Raw genomic sequence first — 24,033 nt, 5'->3', positions numbered from 1 at the left:
TCTAAGCGGAATGGAAGAAAGAACCATTCTCGCTTCAATAGGAGCTGCTGGCGTGCTCCTGACATGGCTCGTCAGAGGGTTGAGCCTCCTAATGACTTCTGTGGCCCTGGTATCCGCGTATCTGATGACCGGAGATAGATACCAGGTTTTTGTCATTTAGAAAAAGACGTTTTACAGGGACATGTTGTAAGTTGTTTTCTGAAGAAACCTTCGTATTTTTTTCAAGAATGAATCTACTTATATATAGTTACTGTTATTTTTTATGCAATCGAAGGCAAACGAGTAGACAGGTCGGCTGATAGTAAGCGAATGGACACCCAAAACATCAAAAGTGTTGGAGGTGCTCTTATATGAATTGATAATCAGTATTGCCAGACCATTTCCGCCGGCCGCAAGCTTTACCAGACGTTTGAAAGTCTCTATAACCAACTATAACTTACTTACGGCCCGCGAAAATGGTCAATGATGATTCATAAACATCATCATCATCGTATCAGCCCTTTATCGTCCACTGCTGAGCATAGGCTTCTCTTCTAGTACGCCACTTCTCCCGGTCCTGGGTTAGTCTCATCCAGTTGTGACCTGCTATTTTCGGGATGTCGTAAACATGAAACTCATAAACAGTATTTTCTAACACATACATACTAATCAGCCTTGAGAATTTATTGACGCTTAAATCATTTAAGTATGTCAATTTCCGCAAAGAAACTGGAGGCCAATTTTTGAACTTCTACCGGTTGATTGTGTTCAATAATATCTCCACTAATAGCCATTTAAATCCTACTAAAGGAACGGAAATCGGTCAACACCACTAGATCCCCAATTCTTAGCATTAGTAATGCAAATTTAATAGCATTTCTTTGTATTCCACACATTTTTATAATTCTTAAATCAGCCCCAAAAAGTTTTACGAGATCTTTTTAACCCCCGACGCAAAAACGAAGGAGTGTTATAAGTTTGACGTGTCTGTCTGTCTGTCTTTCCGTCTGTCTGTCTGTCTGTCTGTCTGTCTGTGTGTGTGTCTGTCTGTGGCATCGTAGCTCCTGAACGGATGAACCGATTTAGATTTAGTTTTTTTTGTCTGAAAGCTGAGTTAGTCGGGAGTGTTCTTAGCCATGTTTCATGAAAATCGGTCAACTATGTTGCAGGCGGGGGTTTTTTCAAAATTTTAATTTTGTGGTTAGGTTATGAACCTTTTGAATACTTATTCTAAAACAAATTGTCCTAGTCGTGTTTGTTTTTACCTAAATTTTTTCCTAAAAACAAATTGTTTTTAGGTAAAAATCAGACATTGTAAGTTTTTCAGCAATTTTGGAGCAGCATTGTCGCGTTAAAGAAATATATTTGACCGAATCCCAGCTGGAATACTAACTTATTAGGATATTAATTCACCATCCTCCTTGCGTTATTCTGCTTCAACAGTGCATTATTAAACAGTAAAATGAGCCTTAATTGATCACATCTACCCTGAAAACACATGTGTGAATTCCTTTATTTCTACTGTGCTGCACCGAAATTGCTGGAAAAGTTACGATGTCTGCTAAAAACACTTCAATAATCGAATGATTGACTCCATGCTTTATTAATTCGTTACCAAGGGAGCATAGGTCGCGCTCTACCTACATCGGTATCACTGCCCATTCATTCATTTTGCTTGTCAACAGAGCAAAGTCCACCATTCTTGCATGCATTCGGCGTCAAGTAGCATTGTGTTGTTAACGGGAATTTACAAATTATGAATGAAAGAATAGTTGTGGTCGAACGCCGAATATTCGGCCTCCTTTCTTCATCGAATAGGCACGATATCGATATTCGTACATTTTGAGCCAATTTTATTTACGGGTAATATGTAATGTATAAGAGAATTAATATCACAGAATATATAATAGTACAAGTACAGAAGGCCCACAATGCCGCCTTTTTAAATGCCTACAAAATTTTTACAAAGAAACCACCCATATAACCATAATCGGTCGCCGTTCCTACGCAAATCCTCCTATTTTGTGTACACACAGGTCTTCGGGTCTCAATGCTTAGTCGCAGTACGGTCAACGTTTAGTCGCGGCGACCCAAATGGGGACGATTGGTAACAGGCACAAATGGTCACAGAAGTGACAGAAGTGTGCACTACGCGTGCAAACATTGTTACCGTTTGGCGACTACTTTCCCAAAATCATTCGTTCATTTCATTCTTTTCAAATGGCGACTGTCAGAGACGTCAAAGTAAAAAAGAAATAAAATCATTTGACATTAAAATGTAATGGCGTAAGAATTTGTTAAAGATAAATATTGTTTGCATTTGTAATATAGTGTGGGCTAATTACCATGGCCAATTAAATTGCTCGAGTGATTTCATAAAATAAGTCTAAATTTATCAACGCGCCATCAATTTACCTCAGTTTAACCAGTAATAATATTATTGACTACTCGGTGTTTGCGTGTTATGTATATTGATTGGTGAAGTTTTAGTGCTCCGGTGCATATACTATACTGAAATAATAAAAATAATGCCTAGAAAACCAATAAAGTTGTTAAAATATGGATTAAGACGGTAATATTCCATGTAAAAAACAGTCGCCAAACGGTCACAAAACGGTCGACAAACGGTCGCAAAATGGTCGCAGCGTACAAGCGTGACCGAAAGCAGTGAATATTTATTATATTTTCAAAATGGCTTCTTGTATTAATTTTTTCCAGGTATCCTCAAACTTATAAACAATTAAATATGCCGTCGTACTCAGTTGCCCTTACTAAAGAAGATTAAAAAAAAATGTAACGTGCGTACCGAGCTGCTGGGTTGTAAAGGATTGGGGATCATATTATTATGGTCTTCTATAGAGCAACTAGTATTTTGCGGCATTTCACAATTGGCACTTGTTGAAGTAGTCGTCGTTAATATTACTATCAACATTAATTTCAGCGATCTGTACTTCTTTTGTCAAGATTTTTGTATAGATAAGTGTCTACAAATTTGTAATGTTAAAGAGACATAAATAAAACGTAGTAGAGTAAATAATGTGTTTTTTTGTAACCCAAACAAAATACTTGTAGATACGAGTGCGGAAAAGAGGAAAATCGATACGAGTTGCGATAAATTAATACACGAACGAAGGGAGTGTTTTAAATCGACACGAGTTGTGAATGTCCTTTTCGCACGTGTATCGTACGACGATTTTCAGTACCTAAATCTAAGCTAAGAGTTTCGTTTCGACCAGACAAGAAATGAATCATTGCTTGATTTGCTCGCACTACTGCGTTAAAAAAAGCAGCATCAGGCCCCGTAGCCGAATGGCATTTCTCCGACGCCAAACGAAAGCGATACGCCGCTGGCTCTGTCGCGCCAATACGCAAGCGCGATAGAGATAGATATCTACTAGCGCTTCGTTTCGTGAGCGTTTCGTGAGCGATTGTGCCATTCGGCTAGCCACCCTGTACTGAAAAAAACTATCATTGCGTAACAGAAATTCTATTAATATCACAGTAAATACTCTATTTCATTTGATTCCTACTTTTATTGTATAAAGCAAGACTACACTTCATTTTTATCAATAAGAATTAAAAATTATATATTTAATACATTAAGTAACTATAAAGTGCTTATCTATTTGTATTATCATTCTGCACTTTTCTTAACTTTCCCACATTTCTATAAAATGTCGAAGAGTGCTTAAATGGTCGTCGTCGTTTATTATTATTTAATTCGCTCATATTTAAATGATTCAAATGAACCAGTCCACAACTTCACAAGACAGTTTGAGAAACCTTCGTATTTCAGATTGTCATTTGCGGATACAGTGGTTTAGGAGCAGTTCGGTAATCAGACCTACACATGTGTGTACAAATTCTGTCAATGTCACTGTCAGAAACCGTTCTGACAGTGACAATGACAGCCACAAATTCGTCCACATGTTGTTACCGTTATGTGTGCAAACGTCGACTAATAAAGTGTCGTTAAAAGTCATTCTGACAGTGACATTGACAGCCACAAATTCGTACACATTTTGTTACCGTAACGAGTGCACACGACGACTACATTTTGTTATTGTATCAATACGGTCGCATTGTTTGCACGACGTTACCACGCGTTATGTCACATTTGACAGTTAGTTACTGATTTGAAGATTTTGCGACTGAAATGGTTGTATGGGCAGCCGCACGTGCGCAGCATCGGATGATAGGGTTGTCTATGAATTAAAACGAATTAATTACTCAGATAAAATTTTATACTATTATATTTAAGTCTTGAGTACTTTCTAGGTATACAGTATTTTGGTTTAAGTTCCAATTCCAACATCACAAGCCTTATTGAACTTTTCCGTGGGACTTAATCAATAGTAGATCTGTGTAAGAATACTAAGAATGTCCTATGGTACATATTTTATTCATGATGTCTATTTAACTTAGCATTGTTAGCCATTCCACACGCGGACATCGCATATGAACCTTAAAAAAAAACTCGCTACGTAAAATAACAATAGAAAGTGCGAACGTGCGTTCCGTGAGAACGCTAGCCACCCCTGATTAGGCCGCGAACTCGCGGCCGCCGGCATGTACTTGTAGCGCGGCGATAGAATCGCGGAGTGAGCCGCCCCTGTTAATATCGAAAGTTCATAAAAAAGCCCGACGGGGTGCCTTGTTAGCTTGTTAGTCTATCTCTGTGAACCAATAGCCCAGTTTATTTTAGATTCCTTTAACTCTCAAACCAGTATATTTTAGACTAGCTTTTGCCCGCTGATTCGCTTGCGTTAAAGTTGAGAACTACGGAATGCTCCATACAAACTTCCAACTAGGGCTCCCGGTCGTGACCGTGTATCGTGAACACGTAGCCGTACGCACGTTGCCGTGATACACGGCAACGGATTTCTGGTTCGTTCGTCACGTGAAAATAAATCACGTGAAATTAGGGTACGTACGTTCGTAGATCCGTCCGTACGTACGTACGAATTCACGTGACACGCCCGTTCGGTCCGCCAGCGGCGTTTCATGAGAGAAGATAAGATCGGATGCAGTCTCTATAAGTTATGAATAAAAATGTAGGTATCGTGAGGTTATATCTTAATTACTTTTGAATTAAAATTTATATTCAATACTGCGGTTTTTCAAATATTAATATGTAAGTAATAAATAAATATAACCAAATAAACGATCCGGGGTTTCCGATAGGCTTAATTTAGAAGTGGTTATAAAAATACCAACGATATGGGTAGGTAACCTTTTGTAAGGGTAACTGCTAGATTTGGTAACCGTTTCAGATAAAGTTTCCTTCCAGTCATTTGAGTTTTTTACTCTATCCAAAGGTTTTCAACAGTTATAATTCTAAATTCGACTTATTATTAAATAACCACTGTTAGCATTGTCTCTACGCTACAACCGACGCTTCGAGTACAAATTCAAAAAATGCTTATACTTTCACTAAAATATTACTTTTATGTTTATTAAAATGGCACTATACCATGACTATACCTTATCCTTTGTTAAGCTTATCTGTTGAGTGGTTGTGGTTGAAAAATACCATGCGTTAACGTGGTAATATGGGCTTAACCGTGCACCGTGATACCCTTGAATCTGCTTATTATGTGTCTGCAATGTTCGTTGACAAAAACTCTCTAGTTACCCTCTGATTAATAAGATTTAATAGAAAGATAAGTATTCACGGTACCATTCAATTATTGATGCAAGGAGTAAGACATTTGTCAATTTAGTATAAAAATTAAGAATGTGACGATAGGATGACATCCACGGAAACGTAATTTTAACACATACCTAGTTAATAATTATGTTATACATTTTACGCGAACTTACTTAACTGTTATAGCCACTATTTAATTAGGTAATTAGTGTAATTACGTTATATAGTAATAAGATTGATGGTAGTAAAAAAAGTCTACTTTAAGAGGGTTCAAGGCGCAGGATTATCATTTTATTAAGATGTAAACACTTTTTATGACTGATATATTGTTTCAAAAATAATAAATAGGCACTGCTTAATAAAGTGAGCTTCGTTATACTATTTACATGCAATAACTTTAAAATTATTTTTTCATGGTATTTAAACTTAGACCTTTGCTGCTTTCATTTACTTATTATGGATTACACCTATTTAAAAAATTGACTTACTCGTTTGATGTCGTAACAGTAACAGCAGATTTCAAATGAACTGACGTCAAATGCCTCGCGATAGATCCTGTAGTACCATGACGACACGGAAACTCATTGTTTGTCCGATCCTTGCAGAGACTACATAAAGTTGAATCTCCGACTCTGGTGGCATATCTCCACATCAAACTTTTCTTCGTTGTTAAGAGTTTCAAACATTAACAGTAACAATACAAAAAATTAACAAAACAACAAGACAATAACTTTTAAATTCACCGCTAAAGTAAAATGTCAAGGCCTTCAAGTGTTGATCAACTGGGATCTTACAAGTGACTAATTGAAATAAACTAAAATTCTAAACTGCCTCATCCAGATTAAATAAAAAATCCTAAAATGTAAAAATAACACATCGCTCACTTCACTCAGCTTCACGTACAAAAGGCTGCTCGTAAATTTTACTGTCTTTATTACCACGTGGTGGAACTGCGCTTATTATTTGCAAAATACCACCACAGTAAGATAGCTGAGCTCGTTCGTCAAACAATACAGTGCTATAAAGGAATATACTATCTAAATGTATTATTTAATGTACCGAAACTGATAAGAACTGCAGCTGTCATTTTTTTTGTCTTAGCCGTGGCCCCGCGCACATGTGTGCATATTTTTTGCCTGGAGTATAATAGTCATCATAAACTTGCTCTTTTGTTCACCTACACTCCTGTTTGTCTTGTTTACATTTAAGATTACGTTATATGCTTACATAAGAGCAAGCTTAAATATTAATTAATTAAAGCCACTTGGTAGGTTTTCATTTTCATACATAATAAATGAAAGAATAAATGTGAAAACCTTAAGAATAACATAATAATGCTTGACCAGAAATATATGGCTAAGCGTCGTGTTGCTGAATTTCATCAGAACTATTGTCCCGGATCCGTAAGTTCACATTTTTGACACATTTGTTTTGAAGTACATATGTTGCGATGTGGCTAAGGCGTATCGTTTGCCAAATCTAACGATTAATTTCGAATTGGTTGAATCGATTAGGCCCTATGGACAAGGAGGCGCTTAAACAAATATACGATTTCTATCAACTTACTGAAATGTCATTTGAATCGAAATTACACTCTGCCACAGCACTAGTTTAAAAATAAAAATTAATGATAAATGGTTTAATAAGTAAATCTTGCGTTATAAATTAATATCGTAAAATACTTACTAACGAAGATCCGCAAAAATGTAACATGTTTTAGATTATGTTTAAAGTAAGGGAAATATTATTTTTCTACTCGTCGATTGTAATCTGTCAATTAGGACACCACAGACTAAACTATAAGTGCTAACTTTTCAGTGTTGGATACTCTATGGCAGTTCCGACTCAACTATAATAATATATGTACTTAATCTCATTATAGTTGACTTTAAGTTAACTGTAATAATTTCAAAAATAGAACATCATACAACTTATATACTAATTTGCGATACCTGGCAAATTTTTCTGCATCTGAAATACATTTTTTTTATTTGTGGCGTTATCGGCCAATCAGAGACGGTTGTTACAAATAATTGGTTACTAGGTAATTCGATGTTGATACAACGGTGAACGACGCTATTAACATTAATTTAAACTTGCATGAATGATGATATTTCCGTCCATTGATGATGAAGATGATGACTCGTAGAAAAAGTATTGTATACAATAGTGATATAATTAAGTTTTTCACTCTCGTACCGTACTGTTAGGCCACTCAGCAAAGCTTCGTGGCCTAAACATGGTACTCGACTGAAAAGCTTTGTATTATATCGCGATTGTATAAAATACTATTTTAAGTACTTGATTTTTTTAACCATTATTACAGGATTTTACGTTTTGTGGACGCTGTCATGTGTGAAAAAGAGGTTCTTACACTTCTTACAGCTGTGGGACAATAGTTACTCCATACTATACTAAACTGTCACCACATACAGTTTTAAGTTAGTGTCAAGTATTTGAGGATTCTGACGGCACATGTCAAAAAATAAACAATATTAAGACGTAACGTAACACAGGTTGACATTTACCATACAGGTATATAGATAGTGTAAGGCATCGGACAGTTTGCTAGTTTTAATTTCAATAAAATCGGAAACAGAATAACGCCGTAAATCACTTAATCTTCTCTTATAAAATAAACTCCCGGGGAGCAGCGTCTGTCTGTGTATTCGTGATAAACTCAAAAACTGAACGGGTTTTCATATGGTTTTCACTTATGAATAGAGTAATTCTTGAGGAAAGTTCAGGTATATAATTTGTTAAAGTTTTGTTTGAATTGGTTGAAATATGACGATATTTTCTAATCGAGTTGGACAAAATCCCGCTGGCTGAGAGCTTTAATCGAAAACGCTGCCGAAACCGTTTGAGCTATATCAAAATAATGTATTGGAAAATTGTGTCTCTCTAATAGGTCTACAAAAAAGTCCGCGATGGCATATGTCTATCTTTTACGGATAACTTATTATAACAATTTTTATCATAATCCCCGTGCGTAGCCGGGGAGGGCCGCTAGTTATATGTATTGTATAAAAATCGAAGCAAAACATAAATATAAGTTTAATTCATATGTAAAAAAAATTTCGTCCAGTATTAAGTATAGGTATTAAGTGATAATTCAATAATAGTCATGATTTGGTTTTCTCCCGGGCGAGTTAAATCTACAAAACGTACGATAAGTACTCTGCACACGAACTTAGTTCGGGCGGCGGCGTGTCACGGCCCGCGGCGTGTCACGTGAATCCGGGCGCTAAGGCAAGTACGTACGTACGTGCGTACGAGGTACGTACCTTGCCGTGTTCGTGAAATTCGTGATCTTAGTACCGCCGGTGTTAAGATCACGTAGCTACGGTTCGGCGTGAATCACGTGTATCCAGAGCCCTACTTCCAACCCCCATTTTCGAGAAGTGAGGGGTTAGAAAGAGACAAAAACTTGCCTATGTCACTCTCCATCCCTTCAACTATCTCCACTTAAAAAATCATTTCAATTCGTCACTCCGTTTTGCCGTGTAAGACGGACAAACAAACAGACATACACACTTTCCCATTATAATATTAGTATGGATTCCTTCAACTCTCAAACAGTCCTTACACCTTGGCGTTTGTTGTCTGTGCTTGCGTCACGGGCAACGGCATCATTTGTTCGGTGTATACCTTTCATCATTAAGCTTTGGTTTTTCGAAGGTCTGGGCCACAATAGTTTCGTGATGGGATGGGAATAATTATACTGAAATTAAAAGATTAGATTGACTTTTTAATGTGTTTTAGCATCGTGACTACTGATACTAGATAGTACTAGATACTAGATTTTCTAAATTCCTCAAATCCCCGTCGTCGCTTGCCGTGAGCGGCGCGCCCGCATCAATTGCTGAATTGAAATTGGTTCATCCGGTACGATCACACCACGTTACTACGCTTGTTATTGTCTCCTAGTACTTTTCCTTGTATTTGAGTAGTTACTTATCAAAAGAACTTATAAAAATTAATGCTAAAATAAGGTCTTTTGAGAAACATTCTTGATAGAAATTCTATTTCGGGCCTGGCTGAGTTAGCGGTAAGAATGTGCGACTTTCAATGTGGAGGTCGCGGGTTCAAAGCCCTACTCGTACCAATGAATTTTTCGGCCCTTATGTACAAACTATCATTTCATATTAAGCCAGTTTTTTTTTGGTGAAGAAAAGCATTTAATCTCCATGACGATTAATAGTATGAGTAGTGAATTATTGATTGATGAATAGTGCAATTTTACAAGTACTTAGGTATCAATAGTAGCTATTTAACCGCCTTATCATTCCTCTCGGAATTTACAATCAACAGTAGTATGTACCTATGCCTATAAACGTAGGTACTAAGTTATCGTACACGGGGTACTTAGCAAAATGCACAAACGCTTGTACAAATGTAAAATATCGCATCTTATTTGCGCAACCAGCATAGATTTAGAGATATTAAGCTAGATTGAGTAGTTAGGCCAAAAAGTGTGTCCACGTGAGAGGGTAAAGTTGGGGCTGATGTATCTCGCACTTATTGCCACTGTCAAAATCATTTGAATGACGTCGTCACTGTCATTATTTGGGGATACCAGTCAATATTCAAAGTTACTGCCAAATCTACTAGAACCCAATTAAAGGTTTTTTTTAATTGCGCAAATCTTTGGTTTTATGGCTCCATAATAATGACTTACCAATTTGTTACAAGGTAATGAAATGAAATGAAATACTACTACTATAGTAAGCTCTTTAACACCGATCACACGTGCGAGAGGGACACCAGCCCCAACTTTGACCCTCTCATGTGGACTCACTTTTACTAGTCTGACACGAACGCCTTTCTGAACCGGTGATAAGGTTCCATTTAGTATGGCAAAAAAGTGTGAACTCAGTCCCTATTGAAGGTCCATGGGCGCAACAGAGCCAGACTGCGTTTTGATCGGGGTCCAGCGCCAACGAGTGTCAGTCATTTCGGCTAAGCCGGAATCTCACGCTCGGCATCATCTGAAATCTTCTCGAGGCTGAGGCATAGGGTTAGAGCCGGCGTAGCTTTATTTGACGTTCATAATAAGTATATGTATACGCATTGTATGCCTACTGCCTACTTAAAAAATAAATATTTCATTTCATTTCATTTTCATTTTTTTCGCTGCTAACTAGACAAGGAAAAAAAAATAGAATAATAATACTAATAATAGGTGCTTATAAATGAAAAATTCACACGAAGCCAGTCTATGCCGTGACGGTTCTAATTGAAGTAATCAGCGACATGCAATTAGTGAACATTTGCAATACGCAATAAACATATCTATTATAGGGTCAATTTACTATCTACAGATACTTAATTTGATTATGCTTGTGTATACTTATTGTGTTATGAATTTTATTAAGTAGGTAAGTATTTAAATTGATTACCATTTTTGACGGCTCCAAGCACCACAGAAGGGAGTCGGCATTCGCACTATGTCCCCTCTATTCGGGCATTTTTAGGGTCCCGTAGACAACTAGGAACCCTTATAGTTTCGCCATGTCTGTCTGTCCGTCCGTCCGTCCGTCCGCGGATAATCTCAGTAACCGTTAGCACTAGAAATCTGAAATTTGGTACCAATATTTATATCAATCACGCCAACAAAGTGCAAAAATAAAAAATGGAAAAAAATGTTTTATTAGGGTCCCCCCTACATGTAAAGTGGAGGCTGATATTTTTTTTCATTCCAACCCCAACGTGTGATATATTGTTGTATATGTATTTAAAAATGAATAAGGGTTTACTAAGATCGTTTTTTGATAATATTAATATTTTTGGAAATAATCGCTCCTAAAGGAAAAAGAGTGCGTCCCCCCCCCCCCTTTTGAACCATATGTTTAAAAAATATGAAAAAAATCACAAAAGTAGAACTTTATAAAGACTTTCTAGGAATATTGTTTTTAACTTGATAGATTCAGTAGTTTTTGAGAAAAATACGGAAAACTACAGAACCCTACACTGAGCGTGGCCCGACACGCTCTTGGCCGGTTTTTTAATTAGATAACAAAAGGAAAAAATTGTGAGCCCTTTTGTTAAGTTTCAAGTTATTGGTACTTACTCGTATTTTAATTCGTGTAGTCGTATCCAGACATCGGATTCCGTGGGGCGAAACTTCTTGACAGCTAGGGACTTCCTATATCGATAAACTCATTTATCGATACTAGTTCTAAATACTAGTGATCACACAAAGGTTTGCTTATAAAATATTTTTTTATTAAAAGAGTATGCGCATGTGACACTCTTTGAGTTGCAGGCGTCCATAGGGTACGGTAACCGCTTTCCACCGCACCGGACCGTATGCTTGGTTGCCACCGACGTAGTATAAAAAAAACATTATATAATAAAATAAGAACTCAATTTTCTTCTTCTTTTTTGAAAACGTTTTTAAAAGTATACTCGTCACAATTTATTTCGACGCTATTTATTTTAGACGTTATGTATGAACTTCATACTGGTCTTCAGAACAATAGTTACAAAAAACACACACAATGTTGGGGGCGGTCACTAGTATATTGAACTAGTATCGATAAATGAGTTTATCAATATAGGAAATCCCTAGCTGTCAAGAAGTTTCGCCCCACGGAATCCGATGTCTGATGGTCGTATACAAATTGGTCACCTTGGTCCCGCAGGACGTTATTACATCGTTTGTAGTCGAGGTGTTGCGAGTTGCGACTCGTACAATTTTCTGGACCTTGGCCTCTCCTGATTGCCTGGTACCATAACCGATTGAATGATAGCCCAGGTACCGAACGGATGTTGTTTTGTCGGTGTTAATAATATGTACGTCTATTTTGTAGGTACGGTGAACCAATTTGATTCCTAGGCCACTCTAGAACCTGTCTCATTTAAACCATGTTACATTGACCTTTACTGTGCAAAGGTTCTACAGTGGCCTAATAGGATTCAAATTCGTAGACTGTACCACATAAATTTATACTTTCAATGTAGGATTTAAAAAAGCAATCGAGCATTACTCATAGTTAACAAAGCCTTAGAAACTTTAGGGTGTCCCCGAATATATCGACGCGGAATCAGCTTTCGCCGACCAAAACTTGCTCGTTAGTATGAACATGCGTAATTGCGTACGGATGCGTTCAACGACGACTACGCGTAAAGCGTCTTCATACTAATTCCGCGTCAATAGATTTATTAGGTTTGGGCATAGAGGAATAAGTAAAGGAAGAGTTGTAACTCCATACATCAGTAAATGCGGGTTATTTGTATAGGCATAGTTAAGTGACATCTAGCGACAATCACGCGTCAACTAGCGTAAATTATCATGGCGTAAATTATATGGAGTTACAACTCCCTTACTTATTCTTTTATGGTTTGGGACAGAACACGTAAAACTGGTCAAATTTCAGTGCCACCCTTGGTTTCGGCCCCATTGTTTTATAAGAAATCCAAAAACGTTTATAAATACATATTATGCTCTCCTTCCAGAGGTCTCCGCGTACTCCTGATCACCATGTTTAAGATCTGGATGTGGGAGAAGAAGGGAATGACCGTGGTGACCCGCTGGGCCGAGGTGGCTCGACAGGAACCTGACAAGAAAGCCTTCGTCATGGGCGATCGTCATCTGACTTTTAGACAGGTTAGACTAATGTTGGTCCTCCATGTTCATGTTCAAGATCTGGAGAAAGGAATGACCGTGGTGACCCGCTGGGCCGAGGTGGCTCGACAGGAACCTGACAAGAAGGCGTTCGTCATGGGCGATCGTCATCTGACTTTCAGACAGGTTAGATTAATGTTGGTCCTCCATGTTCAAGATCTGGAGAAGGGAATGACCGTGGTGACCCGTTGGGCCGAGGTGGCTCGACAGGAACCTGACAAGAAGGCGTTCGTCATGGGCGATCGTCATCTGACTTTCAGACAGGTTAGATTAATGTTGGTCCACCATGGTCAAGATCTGGAGAAGGGAATGACCGTGGTAACCTGTTGGGCCGAGGTGGCACAACAGGCGCCTGACAAGAAAGCGTTCGTCATGGGCGATCGTCATCTGACATTTAGACAGGTTAGGCTAATGTTGGTCCTCCATGTTCAAGATCTGGAGGAAGGGAATGACCGCGGTGACCCGCTGGGCCGAGGTGGCTTGACAGGAACCTGACAAGAAAGCTTTCGCCCTGGACGATCGTCATCTGACATTTAGACAGGTAAAGCTGCGTTTTCACTTATAGTGTTCTGAACAGTTTTCAGCGATCATTCGTTGGTTCGTGCGCAGATGAAAATACTTGACTTTGATACCTACCTTACACGAACGAGCGAATGCTCGCTCAGAACTGTTAAAACGCGGGTTTAGAGTTTAGACAGTAAACTCCACTAAACAAACAGTTAACAGTTCTTCTTTGGGAGTAAGCATTTAGTAAGTAACTCTCATCAATCTAGCCAGTTGGCAAACGAAATATTTAAAAAACTTAGGTATCGTATTAATGACATATGGCATCTTCCTCATTAAGTATAGCATTAAACACAATGGTTTTGTTTTATTTGGTTTTGGTATGGTTATGCAAATAGATGTCTAGGAATAAATTAATTATAATATGATGATTCGGTATAGTTAATTGTAATGACCCTTGGGTGGTTCACCTAATATAAGTATAAATAAATAATCAGTATAAGATTGCGAGGCAACCATAATAGTTTGTACGTCGTTGATCAGTCATAAATATATTTCTTTATCATCTGACAATAAGTTCTGACATGCCCACACAGTAAGGTTCAAAGATCTAGCGGTAAAATTTAATAAACAAGTTCTACCAACTACATAGTTACCTTCAGCTGAATGTAATGTTACCCCAAAACAGTTTCTTAGCCGTGTCATAAAGACTCAAAAATATTAGAATTTTTGTAGCTCGCTGTAGCTTTATAAAGCATTTCTTAGTTTCGAAGCATCATGTTTGAACTCTTATAAATTATCTTGGCTCACCATACTTATTTTCTAGAATTTTCCATGGTTTTTTTTTTAAAGAAAGAAATAAAAAAGAAAGAAAGGAAGAAAAATATTTTATTTGCAAACATACATCAAACAATTCGAAACAAACAATAAAAGAAAAAAAAACCGACCATGTTTGTGTCAGCAAAAAGGCTCAAGCTCAGCATTGTACTCCAGCACGGGGGCTGCAGCGCTGATGGAAATGACTTGACTGAATTCTAATGGAAATGACTTATTTGTATTGTCTATCTTGAATCTCTAAGTGAATAATGTATATTCTTATGAGAATAAATGTCTTAAACCATATCTTCCAGGGCGAGGAATTCAGCAACCGCATCGCCTGGTACTTCAAACGCCAGGGTTTCAAGAGGGGCGAGGTCATCGCTCTCTTCATGGAGACCCAGCCAGAATACGTGTTCATCTGGCTAGGCCTGGCCAAGCTGCGTGTGACCACGGCTCTGGTCAACACGAATCTTAGAGGCGCTCAGCTGACACATTGCCTGAAGATTGCTGGATGTAAGGCGCTGGTGTTTGGAGATGAGTTGTCGGATGGTGAGTTGGTTACGCTTTTCTGATTCTTGGCATATTGCCCCTGCCACTAAGACATCAAAACTGTGTTAAGACTTTTTGAGAACAGGAGACCTTTTTACAGGTCTCTGGGTGGATAGAGGAGACATCTTTCTAATTCATCATTTACTTAATTGAGATAATTTCTGTTGTATTCTGCTGATTTCTATCTCTATTTAATACACAAAGACACTTTTAAACTTAATCGAATGTATAAATTGGTGCCTTCGTAATATTTTCCTTTGCCGAGAACCTAGTGATAGTAAAGTTGATAAATAATAAATATCAAAATATATTCAGTAAGTTCGCTTAAATTGGTACATGCGATGGGACTGACAGTAACAACTGTTAAAATGTAGGCATTGAAAACCAAATTGAAGTTCAAACGGCTTGTACAGACACAGACACAAACATAGACACAGGAAAGGTGAAAGGTTATTCACGCTGTTAAAACAATTTAAATTACAAATTTTCACGCCAATCACAGTTGACATACAGGCGAATTCGTTGTATTAACAAGATACACGATACAGCTAAATAGTACTTAATTTATAGTTCCTATAATTATGCCACCAAAAACATTTTCATGTAATAAAATATTGCCAGGACAAAACCATAAGGACTGTCAAAAATTTATCAAATCTTTTGCACCGAATCCAAGTTTTTAACTAACTCGATAAATATTTCTTGAATGGACAAAACTCAAGTGCGGGACATTGATGTGCACGTATCAGCTAAAGCTGCTTGTGCATTAGCAAATAATAACAAACCCTAACCTCACAAACACTACACCTTAGCACTCGGACACTGGCGATGAAATATATGAAAGAGGCGCGTTCCTAACAAACAGTCTAAGCTCGTGTAGGTGAACGCGTACTATGCTTGTATGAGTGCAATATGACAGGTCGACTGTTCGCGTTTTTGACAGGCGGTAACTGTGAGGTAACCGAGAGGGGGTGGGCGGCATTTTCAGCGGGGAGCGGGAGTGGCCATACTGTACGATAGTACTCTTTATTATACTGTGACCTTAGTCAAGATACAGAGATACATTAATATTGCCTAGTGACATCTCTAGATTTTTCTCTGGAACGAATGGAGACTTATCTGCGTCACCTATACTTTTACTTTATGGTCAAAATATATGACTAAATAGCGTTCCTCTATTTCCAGCCGTGAAAGAAATCAGGAGTGAAATCCACGACATACCTCTCTTTCAATTCAACTCTCCTGACCATCCAGCACCATCTCCCATTCTTCAAGATGCGTCACCACTAGCCTCAGAACTGACTGAGATGAGCTCAGCACCTTTTACTGAAGCTGGTGTTGACAGCCCGCGGGACACGCTCATGTATATTTATACTAGTGGGACCACTGGCTTCCCTAAGGCTGCTGTCATCACGAATATCAGGTGAGGTTTCATCTACTTTAACTGCAATACTGCTGGCACTAGTAGTCTACTTCAAGATGCTGCCCTCGGTTTAGAACTGATTGAGACGAGTGCAGCGCATTTTACTGAGGCTGGTGTTGCCAGCCAGCGGGACATGTTTATGTATATTTATACTAGTGGGACCACTGGTTTCCCTACGGCTGCTGTCAACACTAATATCAGGTGAGGTTTCATATACTTTATCTGCAATACTGCTGGCACTAATAGTCTACTTCAAGATGCTACCCCTCGGTTCAGAGCTGATTGAGATGAGTGCAGCGCATTTTACTGAGGCTGGTGTTGCCAGCTCGCGGGACACGACGCATATGCATAGTTATACTAGCGGGACCACTGGGTTCCCTAAGGCTGCTGTCATTACTAACATCAGTCAGGTTTCATCTACTTTAACTGCAATTCTGCTGGCACTAGTAGTCTACTTCAAGATGCTGCCCCTCGGTTCAGAGCTGATTGAGATGAGTGCAGCGCATTTTACTGAGGCTGGTGTTGCCAGCCAGCGGGACATGTTTATGTATATTTATACTAGTGGGACCATATATATATATATATATATATATATATATATATATAAGGCTGATGTCATTACTAATATCAGGTGAGATTTCATCTACTTCTGCTGGCACTAGTAAGTAGTCTACTTCAAGATGCTGCCATCCTCGGTTCAGAGCTGATTGAGAACAGTGCATTGTACTGAGGCTGGTGTTGCCAGCCCGCAGGACACGAAGTTTATGTATATTTATACTGGTGGGACCACTGGCTTCCCTGAGGCTGCTGTCAACACTAATATCTGGTGAGCTTTCATCTGTACTACAATAGGTACAATCCAAAAATAGAATAGAACTATTCAATATACTCATGAGAGCCTAGATACATTGCTTTTGGTAGAGACTCTGGAGCAGGAAAGCTTTGTGAGGAAAACGGACTAATTCCAATAACCCTTGCAGTTGAAACGTCAGTTTAAATCTTGAGATAAGTTGTCAATTCGAACCCCCGGATTCATGAGCCGAGGCAAATGCCGAGATAACACATGGAGGTCTACCCTCCATTAGGATATTAACCCAGACAGATTTTTACCGGTATTCAATTTGGAAACTTTCTTTAATCCCATTGCAGTTCAAAATTAAAGATTTAATTTGTTATTTTTAAAGGAACTCCAGACATAAGTGGTAAAAATGGTCCATTTAAACTTTCCAGATACCTCCTAATCCCACTAGGAGTCCACACATCAGCTCGTCTGTCCTCATCCGACGTGGTATACGATCCTCTGCCGCTCCACCACACGGCTGGCGGGGTGCTTGGAGCAGGTCAAGCTCTGGTGCTGGGCAGCACCGTGGTACTTCGGAAGAAGTTCTCCGCTTCCAACTATTGGAGCGATGTCGCGAAATATGGATGCACTGTGAGTCAACTTGTCTAACATATCCTAGTACAATATGCCAATATCCAAGTCATGTATCTTTTTTGTTTCCTTCACTTACGTAAATCAACATTGATTCGTTTTTCATAAATTTCTTCCTTTTTTTTGCTAAGTATCACAATTTAAATATTTGTTTGTTAATAGCAGAGATTCAATATTTGAATGTATATATTTTGATGTTATTGGAATATTTTCATATTTGTACAACTAAAAAGATTTTCCGCGCCCAAGGTGTTTGGCATGTGAATGTCCTGTCACGAGCAAGCGATTCCTAAGTGGTATGCTCTGAATAAATATTAGGTATTTATTTAAAGTAGTAGTCGAATAGAAATCAAACCACGGGCTGCTCTTATAATATAACAAGGTTTTGGGTGTACATAAGTTTGACAATTTCCGACACCTAAAATAAACATAGTTACTGTGCAATAATATCTAAATTGAGTGTCATGACAGGTCTTTTTAGCCAACCTGTAATGTCCCACTGCAGGGCAAAGGCCTGCCTTCGCATTTTCCATCCTTCGACCCGTGATTTTTCCCATTATTTTGGGTAGATGCCATTGCACTCTTCTCTTTTCGCACAGACTACTTAGTCATGGATTGTATTGGCTCTTAGGTTTTCCAAGATTTCTCCACAAAACTACTGTCAAATTTAACTAAGTAGTCTAAGTACCTACGAGTGTGTAAGAACTGAAACTAGAAATTGATTCTTACTTCTTAGTAGCCACGAACTCTACAAAGCCAACATTAGGAACAAATTTAAATGGTATTCAACTTCTCTTTAAAGCCAGTAGACATTTGATCATTGTCATATTTATTAGATTAAGTCTCTGGTATTTCGTATTATAAACATCGGTACCAATTTAATAAACGTTACGGACTTATAGCTATTCAAAAGATGACTAATATGTTTGCTACACGAGTACCACGTGCCCACGATTCATCCCAACACTATTGAGATCCTTACATCCTTTCCTTAAAACTTACCTTTCCATTCCAGGCAGCTCAATACATCGGTGAGATATGCCGCTACCTCCTAGCGGTGCCACCTTCACCCAGCGACCAAGCGCACCGCGTACGCGTGATAATGGGCAATGGACTAAGGCCGCAGATCTGGCAGGAGTTTGTAGAGCGATTCGGTGTTGAGAGGGTCATGGAGTTCTATGGGGCGACAGAGGGGAACAGCAATTTGAGTGAGTTATTATTGGAACTGACTAGATATATTAATAGAAATGGCTATTATAAATCTGGTAAATCAGCTTTTAGTCATTTGGCGTGAAGTAGGTAGCTCCTAGGTCAGAAATATTACCTACTTGCTTACTTCACTACTTCAGCGACCCAAAAAATTCTTGGTCTACCGATACATACAAGAGATCATCACTCTGCCCTATCCTGCGCGACTTTACTTACGCCAGTGCACCAAGGGCGATTTGTTTTTAGAGTTTCTTCGCACCAGCGATCTGGGACTGGATCAGAAATAGAATTAATAGAACCGATTCTAACAAATATCTACTCTACTCTTGGTCAAGATACTATCCACATAGATAGATACAAACTGGTCAAAAATCTCCCACTTTTTCACTACCCTCTTTGTAAACCATTGAAACGGAGTACACGTCTTCATAATAAGATTTTTTTTTGTTTATTTCAGTCAACTTGGATTCTAAAGTGGGAGCCATTGGATTTTTGAGTCGACTTGTATCATCAATTTATCCTCTAACTCTAGTCAAGTAAGTTTTAATCTTATTATGAGAGTAAAAATTTTTTCGTGTAATCAGTATATTTTGCTATCCTGTTGTTTGTTTAAAGGAGTCCTTCTTACCATTATGCATCATCCAACCAAAAAAATCGAGGTGTGCTAAATAGTTTTCCTCTTCTTACTTCGTTCGACATTATTCCTTAGTACCTTTATTGTTTAGGTTCGAGGGTCTATACTTAAAATTTTCAATGAATATTTTCAGATGCGACGAAATTACTGGTGAAATTTTAAGGAACAGTGACGGCAGATGTATAAGTTGCGGACCTCATGAACCTGGTAATTATCACGCAAAAAACAGATTGCTTGATTAAATTCTGTACATTCAAAGAATCACCGACCGGTCAGTTCCGTCCAATCCACCTATTTAAACATATAAATTAAATGACTTTTTGGACAAAAAAATTACGAATGAATACATCCATTCGCATCACCCGGTCTGTATGCAAATTCTTTCATGTAATTAATCTATACAAGTACTTATTTAGCTTTAATTAGTTTGTAGCAAGTTTGTACCTTTCAATTACATGGATAAAACCTAACCTCCAACTTCTCCCGTTCTCCTGAAGATTGTCATTCTTGCTTATACTCTCTTGGATTTCAGGTCTATTACTCGGCAAGATAGACGCTAAAAAGGCTATCCTCACATTCGCGGGCTACGCTGACAAGACTGCTTCGGACAAGAAGATGGTCCGCAATGTGAAGAAAGAAGGAGACTGCTATTTCAACACTGGAGACATACTGGTTATGGACCACTTCGGCTATTTCTACTTTAAGGATCGGACTGGAGATACTTTCAGGTAAAGAATGATATGGACAGAACAATAAATATGCTAAAGAATGAATCACGCTAAAATGGTTCGGGCTGAGCTGAGGCTTCCAATAAGTTCATTTTCTATAAGTAATTGATGATCACTAGGCTTAGAATAAATTTAAAAGTGGAAAATGTCTGCCTTGGGTGAGACTTGAACTCACGGCCTCTGGATAAGAAGTTTAACATTCTTACGGTAGATGTCGCTACGGGTCCCATTGACCTTAGTAGTGGAAAATTTCGCTGGCTTGGTTGAAGTCTTGGTGGCTCAGTTGGCAGAGCGCTGGAATATTTATCCAGAGGCCGTGAGTTCAAGTCTCCCCAAGGCAGACATTTTCCACTTTTAAATTTATTCTAAGCCTAGTGGCATCGATTGCAGACGTTTCTGCTAATCAGAAGTTAAAATTTAATTGATGATCAGTTCATCTGTCGGACGTCTCGCCCGGAATATTCTAGTGCAAGTCATAATTAAGTCAGTATAGGTCTCTCTGATATCTGTGTGTCTTCCTATCTCGTCTGGACCAGTAATTTATTTAATTATTTTTTGAACAATATAAATTGCGTTAGAAAAACTAACTAACTAGTTACTCAGTGGTAACTTAATTGTCACCTCACTATACATTAACAAGGTACCTACGCTTCTGCCAAAATGTTACAAGATGTTCGACGGTGATGCTGATGTCATAATAAATTAAGGCTCATCAATTATTTTAACTATACAGAGTGGGGCCTGTAACAGAGGCGAAGAATTGAACTGTAGGCTGTTCTCCTTATACTGATCAACATTTGTTCAGTGACTTTTAAAAATTTTGAAGTCTTTAAATTTTTAATTTTTCATACAAAATAAATATTAGCTTCAATGTACGCCATTATTGTTGTCATTGACGTTGTCCGTCACACTTTAGACTTAACAGAATTCGCAATACATTACCTCTTAGAATGCGTAATATAGTGATCCTTGGGTGTGAGTATAAGAATTATTTATAATCGCTAAATTCAAGTACCTATAAATATTATCATAGATTAAATAAAATATTATTAAGGTAGGGTAATATTTAACCTGCGTGTCGACCTCTAACTTTACTTTTCGTTGTATGTATTGTTTGCATCAGTTCACTGTTTTCTGTGTGGCTTGCACATTTTCACTGTAATTTTAAATATGTAACACAATTATTTTTTTTAGTAACATATTGTGTATAATACTTTTCACTCAACGGATAACTGTTATTGGCCTAAGACTATGTAAAAATACCTATGTAAGTTATATATTTACGGCTGTTGTTGTCCTAAATACCAATAAATAAAAAAAAAATAAAAAATAAAATAAAACTTTCAAGGGTGATAAAAATCAAAATACAAGTTATTTTTAAAAGTCGCCGAACAAATGTTGATCAGTGTAGGGAGAGTGGCCTGGGGTTCGATTCTTCGCCTTTGTTACAGGCCCCACTCTGTATAAGCTACGGTTACATTTTAAATTGTATGTTGGTTGCTTATCAGATGGAGAGGTGAAAATGTGTCAACAGCTGAAGTGGAAGGAGTCATAAGCACGCTCGTCGGGCTCAAGGACGCTATCGTCTATGGAGTCTCTGTAAGTTTCAAAACTGCCTCTGACATAATTACATTCATACAATACGTTTACCAGAAGTACGGATACTTCTCACCTGGCCTTTTTGTAATATTTCCCCAATTTAGTGGAGAAGAGTTCCCCTGGGTCTTCCACTTCCAACGGATCCTTCCACTTTTTTTTATATATTCTCTTCGTTAATCTTCTCTCAAACTATCCTAAAATACCATCCACCCATCTCATCTTCATCACCTGTCATATTCATAATTATATCAATTTGATACATAGGGTGTTACCAAATTGGTCCCGGATATTTTAAGGGACGTTAATTAACATCAAAGCAATTAACTTTCATCATAAATTATTAATCAAAATTTTCATTTCCTGAACAAAAAATATATTTTAATGCCTGTCAGGATGTTTAACACTTTCTCTCATGTCACGTTAACAGTGTCTAGAGAGATCTCATTTAATTATTTTATTAACAAGGTGTTTTAACATAACACGTTTCCTAGTTTTCTCCAAAAAAAACATAACAAAACCTATGATGTTTCATACATAAATATTCTTCAGGAGCGGAGTACTATCAGCCGTAAAAATATCCGTGACTAATTTGGTAACACCTTCATTATATTTTGCATAATTCCTGATTTCACATTATCAAATCAGGAATTATGCAAAAATCTGATGGCTCTCCAATCCACTTCTTTCCAAGACTTCCTTTTGAATTGTTTCATCTTAAAAATTTCAGATCCCACACGTAGAAGGTAAAGCAGGTATGGCGGCCATCGCTGACCCGGAGAAGAAACTCGACATCCCCTACCTCACCAAAGGTCTACGGTCTTCACTCCCTGCCTACGCTAGACCGCTGTTCCTCAGGGTCTTACCCGAACCTCCCCTAACTGCTACATTCAAGCTGCGTAAAAAAGATTTAATAGAACAAGGCTACACTTTAGGTCTTCATGAAGACCCCATGTATTTCTTAGATCAGAAGACCGGGGAATATGTTCCTCTGACGAGGAAGCTGTATGATGATATAGTTAAAGGTGTCATAAGACTGTGATTCTTGCCATTTTGCGGGTTAACTCTTACTCCTATTTAGTTTCTAAATTGTTTTTAAGTAGTAGATGAATGAGGGCTCTTGCACAAAAAAGACAACCAAATAAACAGACTGATCTACTTTATCTGTAATCTATAGCAAACTATCTTCAGAAGCTTCAATCGAGAGTGCTGAGTGAAAAAGATATTTTACAAGGAGGTTATATTTTTCTCAATTTATGAAGAATAAAAAATCTTTGCAATTTAGATTTGGAGAAAAGAATCTCTAGAACAATTGAATCTGAATGAATCTGGTTTTCTGATGGGTTTTGCATGATGAGCAAAAAATTATATTTTCATACCAAGCGACATGGCAGAAAGGTTTATGAGGTTAAAGATTTCTTTAGAGATAAACAGCATTTAAAAAGTGACGCTCCGTGTCAGAAGAGTCTTTCTGCTACATGAGTTATAAAAATTGACCTTTTCACCAGAATTTACATTGTATTTTTGATGAAATTACTTTACTTTAATGCAGAAGGACCCTTCTCTTGAGGAAAGCCACAAAAATATATTGAGGAGGAGCATCTGTTACAAGTGGACCAATCATTTTAGCAATTTAATTTTGTGAATACATTTTGTGATAAAAATGTGATAATTTATACCAAAATTTACTGCCCTGAAACAGATCAGCCATTTTATTATATCTAAAAATTTATGAATACTTATAGGTATAGATTTATTAAAATAAATGTATATGAAGGACATCATTGCTTTCATTTTAGACAGTCATATCGATTATGACTGACGATTTTTCTAATAACCCTTTTCCCCTTTTAATAACTTAAATGTATCTTCTTCTTCTG

General features: G+C 37.8%; 1 protein-coding gene across 5 annotated transcripts in view; it reads left to right on the top strand.

The window, feature by feature from the left end:
* LOC125242085 (long-chain fatty acid transport protein 1-like) overlaps positions 1-23,932 on the top strand; it is a 29,363-nt gene extending 5,431 nt beyond the window's left edge. The window contains exons 3-13 of one of the 5 annotated variants that reach the window (XM_048150789.1): positions 13,091-13,175; positions 13,596-13,661; positions 14,894-15,131; positions 16,317-16,554; positions 17,785-17,986; positions 19,002-19,194; positions 19,653-19,731; positions 19,963-20,036; positions 20,362-20,557; positions 22,066-22,156; positions 22,884-23,932. In XM_048150789.1, coding sequence (XP_048006746.1) covers positions 13,091-13,175; positions 13,596-13,661; positions 14,894-15,131; positions 16,317-16,554; positions 17,785-17,986; positions 19,002-19,194; positions 19,653-19,731; positions 19,963-20,036; positions 20,362-20,557; positions 22,066-22,156; positions 22,884-23,195 — 1,774 coding nt within the window. In that variant the 3' untranslated portion in view covers positions 23,196-23,932. The other 4 variants (XM_048150788.1, XM_048150791.1, XM_048150790.1 and 1 more) reach the window with 4 other exon arrangements.
* Positions 23,933-24,033: the final 101 nt, after the last annotated feature.

Source organism: Leguminivora glycinivorella, unplaced genomic scaffold, assembly GCF_023078275.1.
Source record: "Leguminivora glycinivorella isolate SPB_JAAS2020 unplaced genomic scaffold, LegGlyc_1.1 Scaffold6, whole genome shotgun sequence".
NCBI lineage: Eukaryota > Metazoa > Arthropoda > Insecta > Lepidoptera > Tortricidae > Leguminivora > Leguminivora glycinivorella.
The sequence above is the reverse complement of the archived record's forward strand: the minus strand, read 5'-3'. Positions and strand labels throughout refer to the sequence as shown.